The sequence below is a fragment of the Chanos chanos genome, chromosome 10, assembly GCF_902362185.1.
Source record: "Chanos chanos chromosome 10, fChaCha1.1, whole genome shotgun sequence".
Lineage (NCBI taxonomy): Eukaryota > Metazoa > Chordata > Actinopteri > Gonorynchiformes > Chanidae > Chanos > Chanos chanos.
Genome location: NC_044504.1, coordinates 4,851,677 through 4,875,840, shown reverse-complemented (window position 1 = coordinate 4,875,840; position 24,164 = coordinate 4,851,677). Strand labels below are relative to the sequence as shown.

The 24,164-nt window shown below is 41.5% G+C and overlaps 2 protein-coding genes across 2 annotated transcripts in view; one reads left to right on the top strand and one right to left on the bottom strand.

Annotated features, from left to right (window-relative positions):
* The window catches only part of LOC115822333 (transmembrane protein 50B), a 5,504-nt gene extending 563 nt beyond the window's left edge, over positions 1–4,941 (top strand). Inside the window, exons 2-7 of the mRNA XM_030786120.1 lie at positions 633–863; positions 1,046–1,158; positions 1,308–1,375; positions 1,836–1,928; positions 2,634–2,691; positions 3,106–4,941. Coding sequence (XP_030641980.1) covers positions 765–863; positions 1,046–1,158; positions 1,308–1,375; positions 1,836–1,928; positions 2,634–2,691; positions 3,106–3,151 — 477 coding nt within the window. The 5' untranslated portion in view covers positions 633–764 and the 3' untranslated portion in view covers positions 3,152–4,941. The remainder of the gene's footprint in view (positions 1–632; positions 864–1,045; positions 1,159–1,307; positions 1,376–1,835; positions 1,929–2,633; positions 2,692–3,105) is intronic.
* A 2,961-nt stretch (positions 4,942–7,902) lies between these two features.
* On the bottom strand, positions 7,903–23,724 carry LOC115822109 (glycerol kinase). Its single transcript, XM_030785773.1, has 19 exons — positions 23,524–23,724; positions 17,641–17,714; positions 17,144–17,250; positions 16,922–16,999; positions 16,278–16,357; positions 15,633–15,770; positions 14,804–14,913; positions 14,050–14,116; positions 12,893–12,928; positions 12,582–12,649; positions 12,143–12,185; positions 10,438–10,518; positions 10,129–10,207; positions 9,634–9,730; positions 9,326–9,410; positions 9,105–9,225; positions 8,757–8,900; positions 8,445–8,531; positions 7,903–8,317 (listed from the first exon to the last, which is right to left on the bottom strand). The coding sequence occupies exons 1-19, from the start codon at positions 23,716–23,718 to the stop codon at positions 8,295–8,297; spliced, it is 1,713 nt and encodes a 570-aa protein (XP_030641633.1). The 5' UTR covers positions 23,719–23,724; the 3' UTR covers positions 7,903–8,294.
* Between the last annotated feature and the right edge of the window lie 440 nt (positions 23,725–24,164).

Below are 24,164 nucleotides of genomic sequence, written 5' to 3'. Positions count from 1 at the left end.
CCTAGCTGGCGCGTGTTGTTCTCCCTATTTGCATAACACGACCTGAGAGCAGTGTTTCTATAACCGATACGTTATTTTCAGTAGGGTTTGAATTCATGCGATGTCGACATTAATGTCATTTCATCATCACCAAATAATTAATCAGTTACATTGCAAGCTTTTCTGAAAACACTTGACGCGCCTTGATAAGAAATCTACATTTGAAAGAAAGCGACGTCAAATACAACCAGTGCAAGAACGCGACATCTAATGCCAGTCGCGTATCATTGGTTTTTATATATTATCACCAGTATTACAATATCCTTTGTTTCCTAACTGTCACACTGTGTCATTTTGCGTGTATATGGCTCACGCCGACTGTGTGAATGAATGAATTAGTTAAGCGCACTGTTTGATCAGTGTAGGTGAAACCTGAACGCAAATATTTACACGTCCATTTGTAGTTATCTGGCTTTCAACTTGTTTCTCTTTCAGTGCTGAAACAAATCGTTTCGCAAACGGAATGCAGTTAAATCGTGCGTACACAGAAACATTAGTCGAAAAGGAAAATTCTTTCTTTCCCCAACCCGTTCAAGCCACGTAATGTGAATAGAAGGACAATGTTTTAAATGACATCTTCTTTTTGACATTAGGGCATCCACGTTACCCCGTAGCTCTTCTCTGAGTAAACTCCGAACGCGTTGCACTGAAAGCCCCGCACTGACAGACCAGAGAACAGTCCACAGAAAGAGAGAAAGAAAAAAACGCGGAGAAGTTTGCGTGAGATGGCAGGATTTTTGGACAACTTCCGTTGGCCCGAGTGCGACTGTATTGATTGGGGAGAGAGGCGGAACACTGTGGCCTCCATTGTGGCTGGCATTCTGGTGAGTGTGTCAGATCCGTTTCTGTTTAATAAATGACTGACCAAAGAATTGGTTGTTTCTGTATGGCTACACTATTCAAACAGTGATTCACAAGTCAGTAAGTATCTGTTCTGATAACCATATCCCCCTCCCTCTCTCTCTCTTTCACTGTCTCTCCTCCCCTCTCTCTCTCTTTGTCTCAGTTCTTCACTGGCTGGTGGATTATGATAGATGCTGCTGTGTGTTATCCAGACCAAAAAGATCTCAATCATGCTTTCCACACATGTGGGGTTTTCTCCACCTTGGCTTTCTTCATGTGAGTGAACATCATGCACACACACACGCACACACACACGCACACATCACATTGAAATAATGTAATTTTTTTATTTTTTTTGTATGTGTTGTGTGTGTGTGCGTGCGTGCATGCGTGTGTGTGTGTGTGTGTGTAAATCTGTGTTGCAGGATCAACGCAGTCTCAAACGGTCAGGTGAGAGGAGACACCTATGGAGAGGGCTGTCTTGGCAGAATGGGTGAGATTAAAACAGACACTCTCTACAGACTGTGTATTGGGTTCTAATGGTTTCTATATTGTGCATGACTTAGCAGCACGATGTCATTGACTTTAAATGGATCTGCACACAGAGCAGGCAGTGTGTGGGACAAAGAAAAAAACACAGAGAAAGAAAAAAAAACAAAGAAAAAAACACAAAAACACACATGTGAGATAGTAAAGACAGCTTTACCTCACTGGGATTTGCCCGTTGAGCAGTGTTCAATCCGCCAGAGAAAATTATCTGATTTATCAGTGTTTACAAATTATTTATTGTCTTGATCTTATAAATACCTCTGACATGTTCTTGGCGTGTCTGTGTGTGTGTGACTGTGTGTGTGTGTCCGTGTGTGTGTGTGTGTCTATGTGTGTGTGTCTGTGTGTGTGTGTCCGTGTGTGTGTGTGTCTATGTGTGTGTATCTGTGTGTGTGTCCGGGCAGGAGCTCGCGTCTGGCTTCTCATCGGTTTCATGATCATGTTCGGCTCGCTCATCGGCGCCATCTGGATCCTCTTTGGAGCCTACGTTGTCCCCAGTGAGCAGTCTCTCTGTTACACTTTCCCTCTTTCATTATGTCTGCTCTCCTCTCCTCTCTGTCCCGTGCCTGATACTTTCCTCTCCGTTACTGATTAACCAAATCAGTTCAGTGAATCACTTCTCGATCTCGAAGCCAAATCCTCGTTTCCATTAACTTCCCCAGAGGAACTGTTTAATGGCATTTGTGTGGAGAAGAGTTGGTTAGAGAGGAGAGAGAAATAGACTGTTTTAGGGTGTCGTATTTCAATAACACTGACAAGAATGGGGGCAGCACGGTGGCACAGTGAGTAGCGCTGTCGCCTCACAGCAAGAAGGTTTCGGGTTCGGTTCCCGGCCGGGTGGCCAGGGTCCTTTCTGTGTGGAGTTTGCATGTTCTCCCCGTGTCTGCGTGGGTTTCCTCTGGGAACTCCGGTTTCCTCCTGCAGTCCAAAGACATGCAGGTTAGGTGAATTGGAGACACTAAATTGCCCTTAGGTATGAATGTGTGTGTGAGTGTGCTTGTCTGTGTGTCTGCCCTGCGATGGACTGGCGATGGTCCAGGGTGTTTCCCCGCCTTTCGCCCTATGAGCGCTGGGATAGGCTCCAGCACCCCCCGCGACCCTAATCAGGATAAGCGGCTTAGATAATGAGTGAGTGAGTGAGTGACAAGAATGGATCCTGTTATGTACTGGCGAACGATTCCCCTTCTCATTTTGTCTTTCAGAGAAAGAGGTATATCCAGGACTTGCAGTTTTCTTCCAGAACACACTGATATTTTTCAGGTAACTACTCTCACTCTCTCTCCCTCTCTCTCTCTCTCCCTCTTTCTTTCTCCCTCTCCCCCTCTCTCTCTCTCTCTCTCCCTCTCTCTCTCCCTCCCTTGCAAACACAACTACACACACACACATGCAGGCACTGTGATATTTTATATGCAAGTGTCACTAATAATGTGCTTCACTGAATGTGCGTTTTACTGAGCTGGATTTTACTCATCTCAGTCAAGCTGGGTCATCATTTTGAGTGATGTCCTCTTCAACTATTTAGAGACATTGAAAAGAAGATTTGGCCAGTGTTCAGACTGAGCATGTTTGTCATTTCAGTATTTCAGAGGTAGCATCATCTGATTCAGTAGTGCATCCTCTGCGCTGCATTGTGTTCTTCTGCTCTGACTTCTCCTCTTTCTGCTCATCTTACAGCACTCTCATTTATAAGTTTGGACGCACAGAGGACCTGTGGGGTTAGTAACGGACCTGCATACCCCCCAGGCCACCCCCTCTCTCCACCCTGCCCAAATACACCCTCTTCCCAAGTGACCCATCAGGTGGACCACCTCTTCATGTGTGGGAAACCGTTCACTCGCACAGGTGACTTAAGGTAGAATCTCTGTTCGCTGTGGACAGAGTCAACCGACTCTTCTCATTGGGCCTCTCTTGTACCGTAGCCAGAAGAAATGTAACATGGGAAAAATCCAAAGGTGATTCAAAAGATAACAGCAAAAAAAATGAGACAAAGTTCGAGTGGATGTAAAAATTGTCTTGCTGAAGTCAGCATCCCGCCAGAAGTGTAGTTGTCTTTAGAAATGTTTTGTGTTTGGAATGAATTCTAACTTTTCCTGTTTTCTTTTGAGGCGGGGTGGGAGATATATGATGTGATCAGAGATATTTGTGCTACTGTTTAGAAATGTGATTTTGTTTAGTGTTTATGATTTTTATCCAATTCTTTTTATTTTACCAGTTGAGTTACTCACTGCCACTGTGTCAATGTCATTGCATTATAAATATTCTTAAAAATGTTTTTAATGTGAAGTCTTATTGCTGTATTCATCTTATAGTCACTGTTGATGTATTAGTCTGTCAAGTAATTCATGTTCATTCATTTTTCATTTGAACTCCGTATACAGTATGCATTGTGTCATACTCCATATTGCATAATAATTATCATTATGCTATCTTGCACTTGAAAACCAATGAAGGAATATAATCTGAAGGAATATAATAATAAGAGGGAATATTTTTGAGCGTAAGTCTTTTCGACTTCTTAGTTCGTTCTCACTTTTGATGATTCCGTACGCAAACTCAACGTGTCATAGTTTTTAATTTACATCATAATTGAGACTCATAACAAGTTGAAAGCCACTCACATCATTCAGGGAGTCACTTAAAGAAAGCGCCTAGCGAAAGAGGAGTGTTCCTACTCAGTCACGGCACCAGTTTGGCTGGTATCTTACAGTAGTTAAGCACAATTGAATGAAAACGTGAGGATTCGATTGAGAAACGAGAGATACCGGCCCTTACCAGAGGGCGCGACCTTTAAATGCATTGTTTGAAAATCATAGAAAAGATTTTTCTGTGATTAGCAATGAAGAGTTCTGTCTTTACATTGTGGTAAGCTCCTGAATCGGAACGTTTTTCTCCTGTCGAAAACTCCGAGCAGAACCTCCCGTGGATAACTCCGAGCAGAACCTCCTGTGGATCTACAAAGGGAGTTTTCACCACCCCCTCCCCTCTCTCTTTTGAAATGATTGAAGATTTGATGTGGTAGCAACACAGCTTCTTGAACACAGAGTATATCAAAAACTAAGCTGACACTTCATCGGTCAGATCTTTGGAGTATTAAAGATGTAAGCTATTAAATGATGCTTCCAAGGCACATGGTGTAATCTTTAAAAAAAAAAAAGTTGATTTAGTATTTATAGAAAACTAGGACTTGGGAAGATAAGTGTACATTCGTGAACAAACACAGATGATTGTTTTGACTTGGAAACTTGGTCTCGTGGTATATGACATACTGATTACTTCCTTCAGTTCAGTATTGAGAAAGATATTGCCGTTAAGGACCATGGGACGTTAAAAAAGGGAAAGTCAATATGATGTGTTTTAGCTAGATGTGGCTTCCATGCTTTTTGGCAGCAGAACCAGAATGATGTTAAAGTATTCAGGGTCAGAGTTTTATTTGTTTGTTTTATTTAAATTTTGTAATAGCTACGTTATTATGTTTTGGTTTGTTTCTTTGCCTTGCAAATGGACACCGATACATTCACCGATCATTGTATGATTCACCTCAGTAAAGTGTTCTTCAATAAAGAATGAAGTTCATTTAAAAAAAATATATCGGACATATTGATTTTTGTGTGTGTTCTTATCCTCATTTTTATCTTCGTCTGTATAAACACAAAGGCTAATGGGGATATACATTTAGTGAACAGACATGTGAATTACTGTGTATGCATCCTGTTCTTCCCACAGGAACTGGTATAGGTCTGTACAACCATAGAGGACTGGTACAGGTCTGTGTAAGCATAGAGGACTGGTATAGGTCTGTATAACCATAGAGGACTGGTATAGGTCTGTATAACTATAGAGGACTGGTATAGGTCTGTGTAACCATAGAGGACTGGTATAGGTCTGTGTAAGCATAGAGGACTGGTATAGGTCTGTGTAACTATCGAGGACTGGTATAGGTCTGTGTAACCATAGAGGACTGGTATAGGTCTGTGTAAGCATAGAGGACTGGTATAGGTCTGTGTAACCATCGAGGACTGGTATAGGTCTGTGTAACCATCGAGGACTGGTATAGGTCTGTGTAAGCATAGAGGACTGGTATAGGTCTGTGTAACCATCGAGGACTGGTATAGGTCTGTATAACCATAGAGGACTGGTACAGGTCTGTGTAAGCATAGAGGACTGGTATAGGTCTGTATAACCATAGAGGACTGGTATAGGTCTGTGTAACCATAGAGGACTGGTATAGGTCTGTGTAACCATCGAGGACTGGTATAGGTCTGTATAACCATCGAGGACTGGTATAGGTCTGTATAACCATAGAGGACTGGTATAGGTCTGTGTAAGCATAGAGGACTGGTATAGGTCTGTATAACCATAGAGGACTGGTATAGGTCTGTATAACCATCGAGGACTGGAATAGGTCTGTGTATCCATAGAGGACTGGTATAGGTCTGTGTAACCATCGAGGACTGGTATAGGTCTGTATAACCATAGAGGACTGGTATAGGTCTGTGTAACCATCGAGGACTGGTATAGGTCTGTGTAAGCATAGAGGACTGGTATAGGTCTGAAGAGGGTGACACTAGTTTAGTGGTGAAGGTCACCTGGTCAGTATGTGGACAGTGGGGGATTTGATTTGATTGGTTGTTAAGACAGTTCTATAGAGAGGCGCCTGTCGGGAAGGTGCTTGGCCCCAGGGCCGTCACGTCACCTCTGACAAAAACAAACAGAGAAACAACCAAACAAACTGGAGGGGCAGGAGCTCACCAAGTAACATGTCCTGGGTTATAGCACGAGAAATGAAGAAGGACGTTCAAATCCACTCTCGTAGTCTACAGAGTGGGGTTTTTTTTTTTTGTATGCTTAAGAGAACCTCATTTAGTTCGTCTGCCTTTGGAGTAGAGAACACCTTTTTCATCACTGTCTGTGTGACCAATGCAGTGTAAGCATCTTTCACAGACATTACATAGCCTTTAGCCAGATAACTGTGCCAACTTCTTTAAACTGCTTCGATGTGCAAAATCTCGTATGAAGTTTTAAATTGATAAAAAATAAATAAAGATTCTCTACTATCTGTAGTTTTGCAGTGTTTTAATTACAGTGCCAGAAACATTATCAGACAAAAAAAAAAAGACATCTCTGTAAAAAATGATGCGCTTTAGTATTTTCAAACTGCTCGGGCAATTAAATTAAAAATTGTTCAGTGAAGTCAATTATACAGTCTATATAAAAACCTTCATAGAAAACTACTAAGGCACTGGCCAAGCTACAGAAAAACACACACTGTAAATCATATCTGATTAACATATTCTCCATTGCACTGTTCAAAACAAACAAACAATCACTTCAAAAGTTGCACATGTGAAACACTTGCAATTATTTCAGTACTAAAATAATCAGTTTCGTGGCCTGGCAGAGTGAAAAAAAATGATTGAATGTTGTATATTTCTCTGCAAAGCTGTGTCAGAAATCAAGTACGTTAATATTCAGAAAGTGCTTTTATCTTTCTTACAAAAATATAGATCAATTTTGATTTTTACATCATCATTCTGTCAAATGTTAAAAAATTCTCTGATGATTAAAAAAAAAAAAAAAGTAATTAAAATCACAGGCACAGTGGTGACCCTCTATATAAAACACTCACAAACACACACACACACACACACACACACACACACACAGACACACACATTCTAGTATTACATTATGAAGGGGATCAATGTCCTCTGTTCATAAAACATTTTAACCGTCAAGTACAATAAGCAAGAGTTAACAAGTGTCCTCTGTCCACTCTCTGATCTCACACACTTTAGTAATAACCACGGCATTCACACTCACCACAAACCCTGTTTAGCAGCTTGTCCGTATCAAACCACATCCGATTTGCAAAATCTGCACATCCTGTTGTGGCAGTTAAGCTTCGAATGTGTGGCAGAGTGTTGAGCATCACTGGGACTTTTTAAGGCTTACGATACAGTACTTACAGCGCGTAGCCAGTTTCAGTTATTAATCTCATTCACATCCTGGCTTTAGCCCTGTGGTAAACTTTAGATTTAACATCAGATCTGATTTTTCTGTTAAAAATGATAAACTACAGCAAAGCAGCGTATGACTGTGTCAAAGAGTAAGTTCATAAGGGCATTGATGATGGATCGGTAGTGTGAGAAACACAGAATGACTGACCTTTGCGTGTTGTAGGAACAGTTAGAGCAGCTTGCCTCTGCCAAGTATATATGTCACCCTGTTGTAAAGATGATTCAAACATCAAAGAGCAAAGGAAACCTCAAGTTAAATCACTATGTACGGCAGCTTCCCCTTCATAAAATAAAATAAAATAAAATAAAATAAAATAAAATCCTTATGCTGCTCAATGGGTTACTCCATGAAGCAGGATTTCTCAGTTAGTCAGAGAGTCAGACTGCCTAACAGGAATGTTCATAAGCTGTTATCCCATTACAGTGGAACCCCCCCCCCCCCCCCCCCCCACCACCACCACCACCATCATCACCACTGCCAGGTCTGATGGAGAATGGTTCTGTCCCAAATCAGGGTTGATGGGGAAAGGTTATGTCCCAAATCAGGTCTGATGGGGTCTGGTTCTGTTTGGGATCAGGTCTGATGGAGAACGGTTCTGTTCGGGATCAGGTCTGATGGAGAATGGTTCTGTTTGGTGTCAGGTCTGATGGGGTCTGGTAGAATGGTTCTGTTTGGGATCAGGTCTGATGGGGTCTGGTTCTGTTCGGGATCAAGTCTGATGGAGAATGGTTCTGTTCGGGATCAGGTCTGATGGAGAATGGTTCTGTTTGGTGTCAGGTCTGATGGGGTCTGGTAGAATGGTTCTGTTTGGGATCAGGTCTGATGGGGTCTGGTTCTGGTCGGGATCAGTGGCCTGTGAAGGAGAGGGCTAGGAGGATGCAGGAAACCATGGTTTTCAAAACAACACACACAGCAAAGTTCAGAAGAATCATCAATATCAGAAAAGAGTAAATTCAAATAAATCACCATGTGTGTGTATCAGGACATATGCTCACCTTTTCCATTGTCAACCATCTCTGTGGTCTCCCAGTTCATAGATCTCTGGACAGCTTTCTTCCATCTTGCATAGCGAAACTCGCTCTCTGTCAATGAGAAAGATCAATCCGATCAAAAGATTCAAAGAATATTTACATGTGCGAGTCAACATTTACGTTGTGCAAGTCAATAACAAAAATAACAATAAAAGATGCAATTTCTCACGATTGCTACCGGCCACAGTTCACTATCCCAGTGCTCTGATATCTCTCTCATATGAAAGCTAATTCACACCTTTCACCACTAGATGGCAACAAAACCTTCGAACTCACCCTCAAGGTTGATCTTAGGTTGGAATTTCTCTGAGGGCAAAGAGGTCAGGCTGTCAGAGGTCAGGTCCCAAACGTTGACCCCCTCCGCCGCTCCTGCAGCCATCGCTGCCCCCAGTGCAGTGGTCTCCGACATCGTCGGCCTCACTGAGGGAAAAAAGAAAAAACCCATAAAACTAAATTCCAGTTTCAAGGCATTTGTTTATCTGTGAAGGTAAACAGCAACACACACAAAACCTGTAACAAACTCTTCATGGCTTCTTAAATACTCTCTTGATAACAAATTTAACAGGAAATTACATCATATTGTGCATGCCTCTCTCTCTCTCTCACACACACTGAAGGTCTTACCTACAGGAATGCAGAGAATATCAGACTGTAGTTGCATCAGTAATCGGTTGGAGGTCATTCCTCCATCAACCTGCAGCTGAGTCAGTGGAACGCCACTGTCCTGATTCATAGCATCCAGGATCTGCAAGAAATCTCTCATCAGTATGATAAACGCTTTTCCCGTCAGGCTGTGTGTGGATGTAATCTGAGTCAAAACACATTGAAAACGGAACTCATCTCACTTCTCGAGTCTGAAAGCAAACAGCTTCAAGTGCAGCAAAGGCCAAGTGACTCCTGTTGGTAAACTGAGTCAGGCCACAGATTATCCTGAGACAGAGATGGATAGATAGACAGACAGATAGACAGGCAGGCAGATAGACAGGTAGATAGACAAATAGAGACAAAGACAGATAGAGAGAGCGAGAGTGTGAATACAATTTAATATACATTGATTTAACATATTATTTATAACCCCCCTCACCACATACACACACACACACACACACCCCACCCCCAAAAAACACAATTCTCATGAAGTAAAGTCACTGACCCTCTTGCACTTGGCTCCCAGTAGGGGGCGTACAGCCCCGAAAATGCCGGAACAAAATAGCAACCGTAGGATGATCCGGCTGCAGACGCAAGCTTCTCTATGGTGTACAGACAATTTATCAGTGGACAAGATGATCACTGTTTATATGACACAGATACATGATTATAATAATTACATTAAGGGTCAAGGTTTGACACCTAGTACTAATATTCAGTCCTGGTCATGTAGTTCTTTAAATTATGATGATTTTGTCTTTCCCAACGAAGTCTGATTGGTTTGCTAATTGGTTGGAAGAACACACAAAAAATTGTTTCTCTGACAAAGCATCTTGTTACTTTTGAAGCACTCCTATTAATTGCATACAGTCTCTGTCAGAGAAACAAGTTCATGTCAAAAACAATTAAATCTTTAACATTTATTGGTTTTACAAAATGTAGAGATGAAAGCAATACTGTTTTTTTTTGTTTGTCTTGTAGAGTAGATTGTTGGACTTACCTAACTCTTGGGAAGACTGGATAATTCCCATATTGTCCTTTAGCCATCTCACTACTGCTCCTGCTATTGCAACTGAGCCCTGAAAACACACACACACACACACACACACACACAATTACAACAAAACAGAAAGAAACCAGGATTGAATGGAGTATAGTGTCAGAGGCCTGCAACTATGACCTCATCAACAGACTGCCCAATCATACAAAAAGGAATATGAATTCCCTCAAACTGACTGGCCAATCAGATGAGGTTTGTGACCTCGTTAACATATTGACCAATGGCATAATCAGGATGGTTAGGGTTTACCTCAAGCGCATAAAAAGCAGGTTTGTCCCGCCCCATTTTATATGCAATGGTTGTTAGCAGGCCGTGATCTGACAGCACAGGCTATAGGAGAGAGTGTTGAGAATTGGTCAATTTATTGTGAATTAACAGATACAGATGTAATAGCTGTTTGAAATTCGGGTACCACTTTACAATAACACTACCCTCATAAAAGATTTATAAATAGGTTATTAATTAGGTTGTAAACACTTTGTGAATCATTAATAAACAAGTTCTAACACAGTTTTCACACATCGATGCAGGCTCACTATTTGGCAAGATCAAGTTCTAACACAGTTTACACACATTGATGCAGGCTCACTATTTGGCAAGATCAAGTTCTAACACAGTTTTCACACATTGATGCAGGCTCACTATTTGGCAAGATCAAGTTCTAACACAGTTTTCACACATTGATGCAGGCTCACTATTTGGCAAGATCAAGTTACTGCTGCACTTCTGTTAAATCTCAGATCTTGCTAGTTGCCTAGTTTACTTTATCCTGTCCCTTTACCAGTCAGCTTCATCTCATTTTCAAGACCATTTATTTATGAGTTACAAACATCTAGAACTGCCCAAAAGGGAGCCTTATTGTAAAGTGTAAAACGCATCACCACTTACTAATGAGTTACTAACATTTATAACTGGCAAAAGGAAGCCTTGTAAAGTGTAAAACACATCACCACTTACTAATGAGCTACTAACATTTATAACTGCCAAAAGGAAGCCTTGTAAAGTGTAAAACACATCACCACTTACTCATAAGCCACTAACATTTATAACTGCCAAAAGGGAGCCTTATTATAAAGTGTAAACCGCATCATCATGTATTAATGAATTGCTGGGTTTTCTCTAGAGTGATGACACTGCCTTTGCTCTTTCAACAACTCACCTTTTATTCTGCAACAGCACAGACCAGAAAATAACACACTTAACATGCTGACACAGCAGGAGGGGAACCAAATCATTCACGCAGACAATGACATTTACGGTATACAGTTAACATTAAACTATCACAAGAATGAACAACACAGCACAAAGACTGCATCATGAACAATACACGTACACTTCTACTAGACACAAATGGAAACATTAACTGAACAATAACAAACTGGGGCTAAACAGCAGGCCATCGCCACAAAGCATGCTGGGAAGCTCTGCCTATCTACTCCCCCCCCCCCCCCCCCCCCCCCCCCGCATCACAATATACCACTTTAATATCCAGTGTGCATAACAACCCGATAGCATATGTCATATCAACACCCATGATAATAATGCTTCTGATAGCATGCTGAAAATGTCAAGGTAAACAACATCGCCAAAGCCTTATCTGGTAATTTGATATGTTAATTTGATATGCCACAATTTGATATGCCGAATAAAATGTTTTGACTATTAAGATATGATGACTGTGGTTAAGTACTAGTAACTTATTAACACATATCTGATGGCGCTGACAGGTATAAATGCTGGCTGATGGAGAAGACAAAGTAAACTAAGTAACCAATGGGATCTGAGGCTTCACAGTGCAGATAAATGCAGACTCACTATTTGGCAAGCAACAGGTCACTTATCATTCATAAAGTGTTCATAACCTAATTAATAAACTAATTATAAACCATTCCTAAACGCTTTATAAGGGTAGTCTTATTGTAACGTGGTACCGAAATTTGTTGAAAAAGTTTACCTTTACACCAGTATTACAGAGCAGAAAACAACCAGTTCCGTACCTATTGTCAGACAGACAGACAGAGAGAGAGAGAGGGGGGGGGGGAAGAGAGAGAGAGAGAGAGAAAGAGAGGGAGAGAGGGAGAGAGAGAGAGAGAGAGAAAGAGAGAGAGAATACAAAAACTAAGGAGCAAGAATAGCTGGATACACAACTGGTTTTGTGGACATCATGCTTCCAGTTCTCATATTAATTAGTATGAAAGCCTGAGGAGGTGGCATATTACTCAAATGAGCATAGTTTTACATTCTACAGTAATAAGTGTCACACAGTTCTTGTGTGTTAACATAACCACCTCCCTCCATTTTACAACCCACAGACCAGAGTTCACTGAGAGAACCAAAGAGTGTTAGCTGTGCTCTGTGGTTGATACAGACAGTGTTTTGATGAGCTGACTCACGTGTTTTTGGCTTGGCCGACTTTAAAACACATCTGTCCCACGAGGGCAGCGGACTGGTCACCTAAACACTGGGATGCACACAGAAACACGCACACGAACACTGAGAGAGTTACACACGGTTAACAAGGCCAGTGCCATAGTAAGACAGTCACATCAGCTCAGTTGAAAAACAAAAAGAAAAGTTATGAGCACAAGATTTAATTCAAATTTGTTTCTAAAAGAAAGTGTTAGTGTGAATGAGTGTGTGGAAGAGAGACACAAAGAATCAGAGAGAGAGAGACAGAGAGAGAGAAATTTAGAAGTAAACTTACCCCTGAAATAGGCACACCAGTCAAGGAGCCTGATTTCTGTGAATATGAGAGAGAGAGAAAGAGAGAGAGAAAGATAGAAAGAGAGAGAGACAGGTTTACAACTTTGACCTACACCAGACAATAAACTGATTTTAGTTTTGATTAAGGGGGAGCATGAAAAAGTGTTAGACTGAGAAACTTCAGTTATGCTCATATATTTTAGAAACGAATCAAACACTGTGACAAATAAAATAATATGGTTCCTTATCAAATCCATCTTCGTTTCCATTGGCAAGTCTCATTGGTATGGTGCATGAAGTAAGAACAGTAGAACACTTTAGCAGGATCACGATGACCTCTGGAGATTTGAGCAAAGTGCATATGATTATACCTGTTCCAGGTTACAACACTAGATCCACCCAGCATTTCTAACGAACCTCCTGGTCATAAAAATATCTTCGATTTATGGCTCAGAGATCAAATTTAAGTAGGACCTACTGCTATGTTGGCACTGTGGCACTTGCCCCCGCGTACATGTCAGCTGATGCGTTCCTGTCATATACCTGAGGAAGTTTATGAATGACTTCATCACTTTCTCAACTGCTCTGATAAAAGCCCAGCCTCTTTGATCCCAAAGCCAAGTATTTACAAAGCCATTAGCCCACGGCGGCGGGGAAACAAGGGCCAAGACAGCGCAGCGGTTTTTTCAGTCTGAACAATAAACATCGTATTGACGTTTAGATACGCTAGTAAACGCGACAGTAATGATTATAAAAAATGAAGAATAAAACTGACGGTAGCGCTAGTGCTTTGACAGAAAGCGTAGCAGTGCAGAGCTTCATCTGGTTTACAACAGCTCACTGCAACGGTCATGCTCTTTGACACCACCTCACAAAATCACCTCACTTTAGGTTCAGCCTCAACTCCTCGGAGACAGGGCTGTGGACGTGCATCATAAGTGCAGCATTTAACCCACTGCGTTTGCACTGGAGTAACTTTCTGACGTAAATGTCAATTCTTAAGAACTCCATTCCAGCCCTTTTATGATCTCCGACAAACATTATGTTGTAAAGTATGGGTCAAGGGCTAGTGTGAGATCCAAGCATTTGATTATTCATTCATACATACACACACACACACACACACACACACAGATAATTGTTTGTGCCACAACTGACCATGATCCCGTATATTTCTGAAGAGCTCCTCACATCAGGTAGAATTTCAACAGGAACATCAAAATACCTGACGACAGAGAGCAATGTATGAATGGTTTGTATAAATCTGTTTTCAGGGCCATACAAAAGCATAAATAAAAAATGCTTTTGGCAAAAGAAAGACCAAAGACAAATGAGTGTCTCTAAGACACCCACAGGGCCATTAATGTGATTAATCCTGAGCATGCCTGGTGGTTTATAACAGTGGCCTAAACAGCTGGAGACAGAAACCTCTGAGGACTGATGTCTTAGGCAGCGTTAGGTCCATCACATCTTATGGATACAAGTCGATCATATTCCATTCACTGAAACAGTAGGGGACCACTGACTACTCTACAGCAAATTTCCCTTTCATTTAGCTCATGGAATCACCGCTACAGTGACTAGAACTCATCAACCCTGGAGATGTGATATTTTCTCACAGCAGAGTAAGACAAACCCCAAACCCCATGTTTTGTCTTTGTAGCGGTTTGCTTTGCATATATGTGTGTATTTGGATATGCTGATGATTTTTAAGTGGCGTGGGTGGTGGACAGGAAGTTCTGCGTGTAGAGGAGCAATGGGTGTGTGTGTGTGTGTGTGTGTGTGTGTGTGTGTGTGTGTGCGCAAGTGTGCGTGTGCGCGAGTGTGTGTGTGTGTGTGTGAGTGCGTGTGTATATGTGCGTGAGTGTGTGTGTGCATGTATGCGTGTGTGTGTGTGCGCGCGCGCACTCACTTGCAGAGCTCAGAGTCCCACTCCAGTGTGTGTATGTTGAAGAGCATGGTACGGCTGGCATTGGTCACGTCTGTGCAGTGAACACCTCCGCTCTTCCCTCCAGTCAAACACTGAGAAGAAACAAACAAACAAACAAACAAAAACAAACATTATCAAATCTGCTTCTCTAAATATCATCAACTTAGATTTCAAAAAAACAGTAGAAACCTCCCTCCTCCCTCCTTCAAGATCAGATACACACTGTCAGGGAGGCCACTGTGGAAAAACTATGGCTTTTGTTTCATGACTGTAACTTTTGGGAGGAACCTGTGCCTTACAACTTATTGTCATGATGATGTATTAATATTGCAGGGACCTGTACTCGCTAAATTACTACATACTGTAAAATGCGTCTCTGTGTTAGAACAACGAGCACTTATTATGTAGAAGACAAGGCCTCTGAGTGAACTGTGCGTCTGTACCACCTGGGGAGGGAACACCAAGTATCCTGTGTTCCATGAGAAACCCCCCAACACACACACACACACACACACACACACACACATACACACATACACACACACATACACACACACATACACACATTGACACATACACACATACACACATACACACACACACACACACACATCCTTGGACTTGTTTGTCTCACTGTATGAGAAGCTCTGTATCCCTTAACCTCAGTGAGAACTGCGCTTTATCTCTGAGATATGCTTCACCCATATCACATGAAATAAAGACCGATTCATAATATCTAGACTGGCTTACCCTTCTGAGACTCACCAACGAACTCTCTTCCAGATAGAGGGATTTCCCTCACATCACTCACCCAAATGATCCAGGAGTCCACAGTGCCAAACATAGCCCTGTGAGAGAAGACGGCTTCTGCCACCTCCTTCACATTGTCCAGCAGCCAGCGCAGCTTCACCGCGCTGAAGTACGTACTGATGGGCAGGCCAGTCTTATGCTGGGAGACAGAGAGGTTTTATATCTCAATATTAACAGAGTGGTGAGGCAAAGATGAATGTCAAAACTAGTGCAAGGGTGACTAAGAATATGAGCGACTGTGCGTGCGTGTGTGTGTGTGCGTGTGTACGTATGTATGTCTGTGTGTGTGTGTGTGTGTGTGTGTAGGTATGTATGTATGTGTGTGTATGTATGCGTGTGTGTTTGTGTGTAGGTATGTATGTATGTATGTATGTATGTGTGTCTATGTAGGTATGCATGTATGTATGTGTGTGTATTTAGGTATGCATGTATGCGTGTGTGTGTATGTATGTATGTATGTATGTCTGTGTGTGTGTGTGTGTGTGTGTATATGTATGTATGTCTGTGTAGGTATGTATGTATGCGTGTGTGTGTGTGTGCATATGTATGTATGTATGTATGCCTGTGTGTGCATGTGTGTGTGCGTGCATATGTATGTATGTATGCGTGTGCGCGTGTGTGTGCGTGTGTGTGTGTTTCGCGTCACCTTCAGATGGTTCTTGTCCTTGCCAGGTGCTTTGTCGATCAGTCTTTCCACGGTTGATTGTGTACGCAAGTCCAACCAAACTGTGCAAACATAATTAATCACAAAACCCTCAAACAAAGGAGATCTCCACACTGACAACCACAAACACAATCATCTAAACTTGTTTTAGTAATTCATTTTCTCCTGCTCAGATTAAAATGGACAGGAACTAAGAGCATCACACAGTGTATGTATGTGTGTGAGAGAGAGAGAGACACACACAGAGAAGGAGATACAATGACAGAGAAAAAAAGAGGGAGAGAGTAAGAGAGAGAGAGAGAGAGAGAGAGAGAGAGAGAGAGCGATGGGGGGGTGTGTCTGACATGAGAGCTGTCTTTCGTTAACTGTGACGTTCAGGAGGCTCGTCAAACTAGCCAACCCAAAACACAACACATTCTACAGGACCAAGACACCGCCCACACACATACACACACACACACCTACTCACTCGGTCTCTCACCGTGGGTTTCATGTTCAGATATATGAGAATGTCTAATTGTAGTACAGGGACATGTTTTAAAATGTAATGTGAATGATGAAATGTATTTTTCATGACTGAAATAGCGGTCTGGCAAGTACTGGGATGGGTGTGACTTTTGACTCACCAATAGCATTGTACAGTGGTTTTCCAGTCTCTTTGTCCCAAACCAGTGTAGTCTCCCTCTGATTGGTCACGCCAATTGCTATGGAAACAGGAAGAGGAAAGATAAAAAAGCAAAAATACCTAAGATGAGTACACACACAAACACACCGTGCCGACACACTGGTCCAGGCAAACATCAACCTGTCAGCTTCTGAGTGCCTCATACACAGAAACACAGCAGTACCTTTGATGCTGGATATGTCTATCTGGAGTTGGGTGAGTTTTTCACATGTCCTCTCTATGCAGTCATGTACAGACTGAAGGATCTCCATAGGATCCTCCTCCACCCAGCTAAAAGACAGAGAGATAGACAGACAGACAGATAGATAGATAGATAGATAGATAGATAGATAGATAGATAGATAGATAGATAGATAGATAGATAGATAGATAGATAGATAGATAGATAGATAGACGGACAGATGGACAGATGGACAGATAATCATATTGTCAGTGACAAACCAATTGCTGATGTTCGTAAAAGGTTGGTCATTAAATACAAAAAAAACAAAAAAAAACCCAATAACAAAACAATAACAAAACAAAAACAAATTATACCTCCTTCAAAAGCTTTCTAAAAACCTGTCTTTGGTATAAATGGTATCAGTAATTAACTCCTACGGATATGAGTCTGCTGGTTTTGTTTATATTCACAGAACACAGACTAATCGTGCGACTCACCCTTCTTTTGGAAAGCTCTGGCTGATCTCCACCTGATGGTGACTGATCAACTCTGCCGTCTTTGGGTTGAAAACCTGGGGCCAACAGAATATTCTGGTAAGTTACGCATGTCTGACATCACCCACATACAAGAATGGAGAAATTCATGGGAAGTCTAAAATGAAGAGAGTGTCAGAGTTGCGTAAGAGTCTAAGGGAGGGACACAGATGAGGAAACGTATGAAAAGTGATCTGCACTAATGTAAGAGCCATTTAACAACCATGAACTTTTGACTGATGACAACATTCTCTGTGATTTCCTGCGAAGTCACAGACACATGAGTGTGTGTGTGTGTGTGTGTGTGTGTGTGTGTGTGTGACCACTACATGCTTCTCATGAACAAGTTTACAGTGTTAAAATCACCCTGTCCTCCCAGAGACCTCCCCACCTCTCTTCTTCACACACACACACACACACACACACACACACATACACACACACACACACAAAAAAATGCTAGAGGCAGCACACTGGGAAAGCCTGTAATTTTCAAGAAAACTGAAAAGATAGTTTACTGTCTGTCAGTTGTTACAAAGGGGTTTTTTTTTACCTGTTTCACTTTACACAGAGATCTAAACACAAAGTGTCCCCTCTCTCAACAGAATCATGTTCCCCATGGAACTTGGAAAGTTAGAACAGCGAAGAGTGCCGAATGCTTAGTTCACAAATATTTATATGGCTGCAATCGCTGTTAGTAACAAGAACACACATTTTCATCCAGAAAACAGTCTTTGAGGATCTAAGGGGGAATTATCCATTCTTTTTTGGTATGTATATATATATATACGTAAGATAACAGCAGCAGTTTTCCCCCTTGTTCTATTTTACGAAGCGGAAGGCCACATACTGCCGTGAGATTGCTGTGTAACTTACGTTCTGTAGCAGTAGCCTTGTGGAAAATTTGCTGTTGAAGTTTAACTACATTTTTGTATCCACTGCTGGACAACCACGGTTGAAAGGTCAATCTTTCATTAGATTCTTAGGTAACAGTAACACTCCGGCAGTGCAGTTTCTGTCAGTGTTCGCTGTTTAAATTTACTTACCAAATAACCTGCCCACCAACCAGAACACGGCGAGGGTTGTGATTCCCCTTTCCTTAAATCTCTTCCACCCCCCACACCCCTTTAATGGGTGCATAGTGGTTTATTTAAAACAAAAAAAACAAAAAAAACACAAGATTTCTCTGTCGACTGGATGATTGAAGCAAACACCTCGGACGCAAACACTGGGGTGGAAATATTTCTTCTCTCTTTTTTAGTTGACCGCAAATCACTTTTGCCTGGATTTCGATTCAGGTGACTGACTGAGAACATGCTGTCTAGACGTCTCACATCCCAAAAGACTGAATGATGCTCTGACTTTAAGTCAGGGCATTCTGACTCTGTGGAGCGCAATAACCAAACCCATTTATCCAAAGTCAATGGAGAGTCTTGGTCCATTTAAACGATACCGGAATCAACAGCGGTTCATACAGGATTTCCAAAGAGTGAGATGAAATTATGCACAACAGTCACTGTCTCTTAAATTCAAAAATTTTAAATTTGTTATCTGCTTTTTCAGTGAAGAAGAAAGTATCGGTACGAATTTGCTCTGAGGTCTTAAAGAAGGTTGTCTGCATTTGCTGCTTGTACAGAAATTCCACATAATCCATAAAAAGACGAAACGCTGGTTAAGTAGCAATAATTTAAAAACCTACTTTTACCTCCTTAACAAGTTTCTCAATACATATTTAAGGTTTTTCATGTTTTTATCAAAGGTTTTTATGCAAAGAGACGCTCTCAATGCATTCCATGTCAGCAAAAGGAATCTGGGAAAGATGGCTTGATAAAGAAAAGAAAAAAAGAAACTCAGAATGAATGATATGTTAAGACCACATCAGGATGTGCATCCAGTTTCACACTGAGATCATGTGATCCCGTTCAAACAGAGTAAAAACCACGTTACAGATCATGGAAGGCCTGGACCAGATATACGACAACAATAAAGAACAATATACAAGTGATTCAACAACACATAAAATAATAATTTATAATTAGTAACATAAGCAGCACAACCAGATTTGATGGATGTAAACAATAAATGAGACTAGGCCTAAAACAGAGCCTTGCAGTAGACCTGTAGAAACGACCCTAAAAGTCCGTTTGGCCTGTCTACTGTAACACAGTCTGTTTCGCCAGGAAGATAATTAAAGAGTCGATGGGCCAGAGGGCTGAGGTGTATGTTAGTAATTAAGTGTTTAATTATGTTTTATGGACAACTCTACCAAACGCCCGAGGTAAGTTACAAATACGGTAAGGCAATGCTGCTTGAGCAGTTACAGACAGCCATTATAGATGATGCAGTTATGCAGTGCTATGACTGGACACACATTAGTGAAATGTGTTTGGAAGAGTGATCGTTAAATATAAAGCTTTTTCTATACAGCTGTACCAGGTCACAGGATTAGGTCTGATATCATCTGAGACTCATGAGACCTAGATTATTTAACAATGAGGAACGTCCAGGTGTGTTAGAACAACTGTCATAGGCCATCGCTGTCTTAACCTGCTACATTTTTACTCTGTGGTTCAGCATTCAGTATCAATTCAGCACCCCTAATACCTCAGACGAGCTTACATAGGAACTAAGGACTGTCCAAAGTTAACAAAGTGCTGTCATTTCGAACACACATACTATTCAGTCTCCCCTCTACTGTGGCTCAATGTCAGACGCAGGGTTTTTTGCATTAAGGGACGTGTCGATGCATCAGCTGACCAAACGTCAAACAGCCAAAGACTCCACAAAATCCAGAGCCTCAGCCAGGACGACCGGTGTCACATTCTGTCCAGGTCAACAGGACAACACAACCCTGTAGCTCTGTCGTAAAGCTTTGGAGTGTATGTATGTGTGTGTGTGTGTGTGTGTGTGTGTGTGTGTTTTGTGTGTGTACACACACACACACACACACACACACACACACATACACACAGCAATTCCATGACAGTTTACAGTTGAGTGTGATTTGTGGTGTCAGATTCAGCCACTTCCTCTGGATCACATGCTCTGATTTTGACTCTAGATGGAATTGCCCGGTCATTTCAAAACCAGCCGCATGTTTACAGCGTGGTCCTGGCCTTGATTGTGGGGCTGTGCATGGTTGGCTGTGGAGGTCTATTGCACAGTGCTGACCTGCAAAATGCCTGTTTTAGGTTTGTTTTGCTCTGAGGTCAAGGTTTAAGCCATCAAACCAGCACTTTGACCTCCTGTTCGCAGGAACCATCACCTCCAGTTTGCCAGGTAGGTCAGGGGTCATCTTCAGTGAGGCATGAAGTAATTTCACTGGAAAAATGAAGCGCTTATGAACTTATAAACTCAATCCAATGGTATTTTAGACCCAATAGTGTACCACAAGACTGGCACTACAGCTTTACTCAATGACTGAATACAGAGTACCTGAGTCATAACTGAGTCAGTAACTGTGTATTGCAAAGGGTCCGTTTCTGTCTGACACACTGACAAAACAAAGAGGTATAACAAACTGCACACACAGGCAGTCACACTTGCAGACAAAATCCTTGACTAAACAAAATCCTGAAATTGCCCAAATGCGCAAAAAAAAAAAAAAAAAAAAAAAAGAGGCAGAATGTGAACAGAGCGGAAAACAAGTCTGCAGACAAAACTCAAAAAGATCCAGTGTTGACAACTGCACAGACGACTGTACAGAAAGCGTCTCAATGCACAATATGTTGTCATATCGTTTGTCAGAGATAATAATTAACTAATGTCCTGATGCAAAATCAAATGTTATTTTCCTTGGATTTATGGGCTTTATGGAAAATAAACATCCAAATGTCCTGCACTTACAGGCTCATTAAGCATTAGAGATCACTGAGCAAAACTCAGTCTCCGTTCCCACATGTTCTGCATGAATACAATCAGATTTGTGTGATTAACCCCCTCACAGACATACCCCGCGCTCAGGTTAGATAAACAAGCCATTAAAACAAAGATTTTACGCAGTGGCTGGAATTGCATTTATCATTCCAGTACTGTAATTTTCCCTGGAACCACCGCATAACCAAAAAAAAAAAAAAAAAAGCTGTAGTGTATATTGGTCCCAAATGAAGACTTACATGATTGAAGGACAGTTTTGACTGAAACGTAAACAACATGATGTCCGAAGCAGACCTGTTTGCTCACAGGACTGGGAAACAAGGCAAACACGCACGTTCCCGATAATATTTCCTTTCGTGAGAACGGAAATCAATACGATCAGCAATGTCATGAACATGTATTATGTGTAAACAGAAAACACTCCAAAAGCTGTTCTAGTTTCAGGTTCCAGTTTAAGGTAATTTCGATGGTTTTTCCAACTGATAGCGGTTTGATTAACTCCACTCCTCTGTCTGAAATCCTTGTCCTTTTTCTCAATGTCTGTAGATAAACAATGTAAACACTGACTGATCTTTCGCCATCCAAAGCGGGGCGAATGATCCTAGTTTGTGTAGGCTACCCTTTGTGAGCATTTTTGTGTTCACAAAAATAAATAAGAGATGATCTGCAAAAATAAATACATAAATAAAATCTGTAATAGCATAAAATTAAAGGTGCCTAGTCATATATATATATATATATATATATATATATATATATATATATATGTGTGTGTGTGTGTGTGTGTGTGTGTGTGTGTGTGTGTGTGTGTGTAGATATATATGTATATATAAAAACTTTATTCTGTATTCTTCGCTGGATTCACTCTGTGTGTCACAGGACAGAGTGGAGTGCTCGGTCTGGTTACACAGTAAGCCCACGTGACGAAGCGCTCGGGACTGGGTGATTGAAGATACGGTAATGTCGAAGAGAGACAGATCAAACAAGAGCACAGCTTATGTGATCTCATCTCACAAGAGCCGAGGACATTAAAACTGGAACAATGCAACGAGTTCAGTTAAATGACAATTTTTTTTTCAATGGGGGAATTTAGTGACCCCTATTCTTTGATCCGGTCCGGACCGTCATTCTAAGCGGCTCAAAGAGAAACGCACACTCGTAAACGGCCAACTTTTGAGTTAATATTCGCAGATCCTGCTTGTTAAAGTGTCAGCTTCCTGTTCTCAGTGCTTTGGCTCTTTGCGACGAGCGCTTACAGATATACTTCGACTAAATAATATAGTTTAGGTAAAGTAAATTTTAAAAAATTCCGAGACAGAAGATTCACCTCGGTTGTCTTCACTCCCAAACACCGTCCAGTGCATCTGCACCCCACAATTTAAAGTATGCCTCGATTTGTTTGAAAAGGGAGTTTTATTTACAACACGTGACAAGAAAACATTATTAATTTGACTTATATGTGATATGCTTTTGCTTACTGGAGTTGTTTGACAATAAACCGCTGCGATAAATAGGCTAATTACATCGTGCATTTCATTTAATATCTGAGATCTACAATGAGAGAAAGTGTGTTGATTAGTTATTATTCCGTTTCAGCAATGTATACTTCCATTGATCGGAAACTGTACCCTTTCTGGGTGCAGAGTTAAGATGCGATACGGGTATCAGCTTTGACGATCTTACGTCTTGCAACCTCCAGGAACAACAGGACTCACAACTAGTCAGGCGCCACGCGTCAAAACCATAACAGTGCCGCGTAATAGGCTACGTTAGAACCCGAGGGGGCTGGTGCTTGGTTCGACGCGAGAGAAGATTCATGGCGCAAAATTTAAGTATTTCAGAACCTGAAAGTCCCCTCTCTCACGCACAACCACGCACTCACACACCTGCTTTGCATATTTACCGTGACGGAACTGTTTCATGAGTTGTTTGCAGATATCCAATGGAAAAACCTGTAGAACCCTCACTCACCAGGAATCTCGTCGAACTGGTACCCTGATCGATCGCCGCGACTAAAGGGTCGGCTGTAATCCCGTTTGAAGGTGCTGCCATTCTTACGCTCAGGTGGACTGTCTTGTATGTAGGTAAGTATTCAACGGCAACGCTCTTTATACTGTCCGCGGCCGCAGTGTCGCTTAAAGAGCATCGTGATGTTACCGTGGCCATGCGCAATACTCGCAACTGACGTAGCCAAGCCGGGTGGAACCGCATGCCAGTTTTCTCTTGACATGCTCGTACGAAGGCGTTAACCTCGTGCCAACCAATTAGACATGTGGGCATGTTCAAAACAAACTCTTGTCTGTCAAGTGGGAGGGACAGTCAGTTTACCTGAGTTGAAAGTCCAAAATTTCAGCTCTGCAATACTGAAAGACTAACAATTTTTACGGGAGTTGCTTATACAACATGAAATTTTTGATCTGTTAAGTTAGTTTACTAGCACTTTTTTAAAATTATTTCAGTCATAAGTCGCAGAAGTAGTATTGTAAGTAGACGACGGTCATAACTCATTTTTAGTTAGGCCTACTTCTCATTTTGGGAGACAGTTCTTAGATTCTTTCTTTGTTCATTGACTGGAGATCGTCATATTGTTTCTTTTGTAAAAAAGAAACACT